Source organism: Lathyrus oleraceus, chromosome 7, assembly GCF_024323335.1.
Source record: "Lathyrus oleraceus cultivar Zhongwan6 chromosome 7, CAAS_Psat_ZW6_1.0, whole genome shotgun sequence".
Taxonomy (NCBI): Eukaryota; Viridiplantae; Streptophyta; class Magnoliopsida; order Fabales; family Fabaceae; genus Lathyrus; species Lathyrus oleraceus.
The window spans coordinates 340,340,338-340,345,088 of NC_066585.1; the positions used below are offsets into that span (position 1 = coordinate 340,340,338).

General features: G+C 34.0%; 1 protein-coding gene across 1 annotated transcript; it reads right to left on the minus strand.

Annotated features, from left to right (window-relative positions):
• Nucleotides 1–2,247: 2,247 nt before the first annotated feature.
• LOC127107330 (uncharacterized) lies at nucleotides 2,248–4,082 on the minus strand. Its single transcript, XM_051044623.1, has 9 exons — nucleotides 4,015–4,082; nucleotides 3,854–3,925; nucleotides 3,526–3,773; nucleotides 3,246–3,434; nucleotides 3,045–3,155; nucleotides 2,879–2,960; nucleotides 2,695–2,790; nucleotides 2,496–2,595; nucleotides 2,248–2,402 (listed from the first exon to the last, which is right to left on the minus strand). The coding sequence occupies exons 3-8, from the start codon at nucleotides 3,636–3,638 to the stop codon at nucleotides 2,497–2,499; spliced, it is 690 nt and encodes a 229-aa protein (XP_050900580.1). The 5' UTR covers nucleotides 3,639–3,773; nucleotides 3,854–3,925; nucleotides 4,015–4,082; the 3' UTR covers nucleotides 2,248–2,402; nucleotide 2,496.
• Between the last annotated feature and the right edge of the window lie 669 nt (nucleotides 4,083–4,751).

Consider the following 4,751-nt stretch of genomic DNA (forward strand, 5'->3'; position numbering starts at 1 on the left):
CAAGAGGCCATAACTAGTCCCAAGTCTAAGAAGTGGCTAGAAGCCATGAAATCTGAAATGGATTCCATGTACACAAACCAAGTTTGGACCTTGGTAGAGCCTCCTGTAGGACTTAATCCTATAGGATACAAGTGTGTCTTCAAAAAGAAGACTAACATGGATGGTAAGGTACATACCTATAAGGCAAGACTGATTGCAAAAGAATATAAACAAATTCATGGGGTTGACTATGATGAAACCTTTTCACCAGTTGCAATGCTTAAATCTGTTCGGATTTTACTTGCTATCGCTGCATATCATGATTATGAAATATGGCAGATGGATGTCAAAACTGCTTTCCTTAATGGGAATCTTCTTAAGGATGGGTACATGACACATCCTGAAGGATTTGACATACCAGAAGAAGCCCAAACGATATGTAAGTTACAAATATCAATCTATGGATTGAAGCAAGCTTCCAGAAGCTGGAATCTTTGTTTTGATGAAATAGTAAAACAATATGGATTCATCAAGAAAGAAGATGAGCCTTGTGTCATCAAGAAGGTTAGTGGGAGCATGATTGTCTTCCTGGTATTATATGTAGATGACATATTACTCATTGGAAATGATGTCCCTACCCTGCAACAAGTAAAGTCTTGGTTGGGGAAATTCTTTTCTATGAAGGACCTAGGTGAATCAGCCTATATATATATATATATATATATATATATATATATATATATATATATATATATATATATATATATATATATATATTAGGATTCATACCTATGCAACATGGCATATGTCTATCAAAAACACAATCCCCTTAAAATAAGGAAGAAAGGGATTGCATGAATAAGATTCCATATGCATCTGCAATAGGATCTATCATGTATGCCATGTTATGTACTCGACCAGATATCTCGTATGCTTTAAGTGCAACGAGTAGGTACCAATCTGATCCCGACGATGCTCATTGGGTAGCTATCAAGAATATCCTTAAGTATTTGAGAAGGACTAAGGACTCATTCTTGATATATGGAGGTCAGAAAGAGCTTGCTGTAATTGGATACGCCAATGCTAGCTTCTAGATAGATAAGGATGACTTTAGATCGCAATCTGGTTATGTGTTCTGCTTAAACGGTGGCGCTACGAGCTGGAAAAGTTCAAAGCAAGATACAGTTGTTGATTCTACAACCGAGGCTGAGTATATTGCTGTCTCAAGTGCAGCAAAGGAAGCTTTTTGGATCAAAAAGTTCATTAGTGAACTTGGCATGGTTCCTAGCATTGTGGATCCTATTGATCTCTATTGTGATAACAATGGTGCTATCTCACAAGCTAAGGAGCCTAGATCTCACCAACGATCCAAACACATACTTAGGTGTTATCACCTCATTCGAGAGATAATAGATAAAGGAGATGTGAAAATATGCAAAGTACATACACTTGACAATATTGTTGACCCACTGACAAACCCTCTTGCGCAGCAGAAGGATGATGGCCACACACTATGCCAAACAAGGGATTAGACAGCGCTTTTTTTGACATTAGACAGCGCTTAAAAGCGCTGGCTATACTGGCGCTGGTATAGGTCTTAGACAGCGCTTAATTTACTAAAAAAGCGCTGGCATAGGGGGGGTTTAGACAGCGCTTTTTCAGTAAAAGCGCTGTCTAAAACCCCCCTATGCCAGCGCTTTTTTAGTTAATTTCATGTTGAAATTAACTAAAAAAGCGCTGGCATAGGGGGGGTTTAGACAGCGCTTTTACTGAAAAAGCGCTGTCTAAACCCCCCCTATGCCAGCGCTTTTATTAAAAAAGCGCTGGCATAGGTGGTTAATTCAACAAAATATAGTGTAAAAAAGCGCTGGCATAGGGTGGGCTATACCAGCGCTTTTACAGAAAAAGCGCTGGTATAGCCCACCCTATGCCAGCGCTTTTTTACACTATATTTTGTTGAATTAACCACCTATGCCAGCGCTTTTTTGATAAAAGCGCTGTCTAAGGTCAAAATTAAAATGCCTTTACCAGCGCTTTTTGCCTAAAAGCGCTGTCTAAGACTCCAAATTTTAGAGGATCTTTTTATACGTTTTCACCACATTATTTAGCACCTGTAAATTGCAAATTTCAGCAGATTTTCATAAATTGGAGCTTGAATCCAATCTATATGCACCTTATAGTTCAACACATTGTAGTTCTATCTTCTGAATATGCACATATACTTGAAAATCTATATGCATTATAAACACATTATAGTTCAACACAATATACTTCTAATTTCAGCAGTTTTTTGAGTATTTATATATATACTTGAAAATGTTTGCCTTTACAAAAAATCTACACATTTCTAATAACCTCCAAAAATGCTAATCAAAATGTATTTCAACACATTCTAGTTCTATCTTCTAAATATGCTATATAACCTGAAACAACACCAAATAAAGATTGTAGTAAGCAAATGGAATTCACTCAAAGTTATTCAGATCACATTCAAAATTAAAGTAAGAGTTCAATACCTCACAAAACCTGTAGCTCGATAATGAATTGACACAATTCCTCTTTAATTTCATCCAACTGATCTTTTGAGTAATAAGCACATCTATATTCATCAAAGTACTACATAATAATATAACATAGTATGATTTAGTTAAATCTATTTAATTATGAGAAATATGTGTTAAATATGAAAATAACTCATAAGTTAGAAATCCATACATCAGATGGAATATCTGTTCGATCCATAAGAAGAGTTTCTTTCATAAACCTCAACGTGTAATATCCACAATCTATATTATTACGCTGTCGAGGACACTACACATGGAAAAACAATATGGATAAATATCCTAAGTTTTATCATGTGTCATCACTAATATAATCAAAATTGTGATAATTAATATACCTCCACTCTATTCCATGTAATGTTATTGGCTTTTCTCTTTGGTACTTGAATTTTTCTTTGTGCTCGAACAGTTTGTATAATGCTATAATGAAATATAAACGAATATTTAGAACAATTCACATAAATAAATAAGTATACACACGAATATTGGGTTATTTGCACTTACGTGTCAACTATCGTCTTCATAGCAGGGTATGTTGTCCAATCATTGTGTAAAGAATCCAAATAATACACAATTTCTTTAAAAGGATTTATCGCGACCAACAACCAATGTCCACTGTAATAAAACAAATGTTAGATGGAAACTTTCTACACGACGTCAAAATATGAAAAATTATAACAGATGAATTTAGATTGAAGAACTAACCCGTCGCCGGTATTAAACGGTAAAAAGAACAACTTTTCTCTATCTGTGTCGGCCATAAAGCGCTCGACTACATACGTCCTGACTTCATCTGGTTTTCTTATCATTTCGGTTAAGTTCGTTTTCATGGGATTTAAGAATGAGAATCTTTGCTCCAACCCACGCGGACCCATCAATTTGTCATATAAATACCTTATATAAAAACATCATTAACATTTAGACTATTCATATGAAACGAGTAAATAACTTGTTCAAGAATTTAAACAAAGTAGATCGGATATACCTCATGTATGTGTTGATAACACCAACGCTTAATTGCGTATGATACAAAATTTGATCAAAATCCTCTTTACCCAATGGCTCGGCATACTCAAAACCAAAAATAGCTCCATCCATAGGTATTAAACGAACACATCCATCCGAAATATCTGTCGTTTCTAAATATGTATGGAGGCACGCTCTATACTTGGAAGGATTTTTCTTTTTAGCCCCGGTCCTCTTGGAAATTTCAGTCTTCTTAGCAACAGGAATCTAAATATCATATAATTAGTAAGGTGAAGTGTAAGATGACGAATTAACAGGAATCTAAATAGCATATAATTGTGATGTACCTCTTTTTGCGATGCAACTGACTCGATTTCCCGCGCAATCCCCTTATCTTTTGCTTTGGATTTTGTGGGAGTCTAATTAACATTAACATGTAAAAAATGTGTACGTAAAATGCGCGTAAAAAATTTGAATACCTAAAGGTTCATAATGGTTTTAAGCATACCTCATATCCTACGATAATGAGGTCTGTCGGCCATGCAACAAATGAACCTATGGCATCTCCCAATAAAGTTGCATTCGACTGGGGTCTTTGACATGTTCAACAGCAAACTTAACGAATTCCAATACCCCATTCTCGTACTCTTTCGACAATCGATCGGCAGACATCCATTTTTTATCCATGGTTTTCCTAAATTATTCACGCAACTATTTCAAAACAACATAAAAGAAGAATTTCCTAAGATAAACACTTTCGCGTCACAAAAAGAAGATTATTACAAACTAATAAATTATATATATATATATATATATATATATATATATATATATATATATATATATATATATATATATATATATATATATATATATATATATATATATATATATCTATTCTTCTACTAACTATGAAGTGAAGTAACTATAACTATGTTGTAGTTATGCTATTAAAATCATGACAATTTGGATATTTATTATGATTGAATGTCAAATGATTGGAAATAATTTAGAGGACTAACACCCTATATGAATAAACAACTTATTTCCGCGTTTATCATATAATTGCTTATATTATAAGTCATTTCTATGAAAAAAAGAAGAAGAGGCAATAAGTTACTACCTTTTAATTGTGGATGTCAACAAAGCTTGTTAGCAATAGTCCTCAATTGAGTCCTAAGGAAATGAACACCCTATAAAATAAACAACAGCTTATTAGACATTAAACAGATCAAGCAATGTATC

What these genes read in the sequence shown, in the direction of transcription:
- LOC127107330 (XM_051044623.1), bottom strand. Translation starts at nt 3,638, where the DNA reads ATGGATGGAGCTATTTTTGGTTTTGAGTATGCCGAGCCATTGGGTAAA. An exon ending in CCGTTTAATACCGGCGACGG is followed by an intron (nt 3,156 to 3,245) that starts GTTAGTTCTTCA and finishes GTTTTATTACAG; the next exon opens with TGGACATTGGTTGTTGGTCG. An exon ending in ATGAAGACGATAGTTGACAC is followed by an intron (nt 2,961 to 3,044) that starts GTAAGTGCAAAT and finishes ATTTCATTATAG; the next exon opens with CATTATACAAACTGTTCGAG.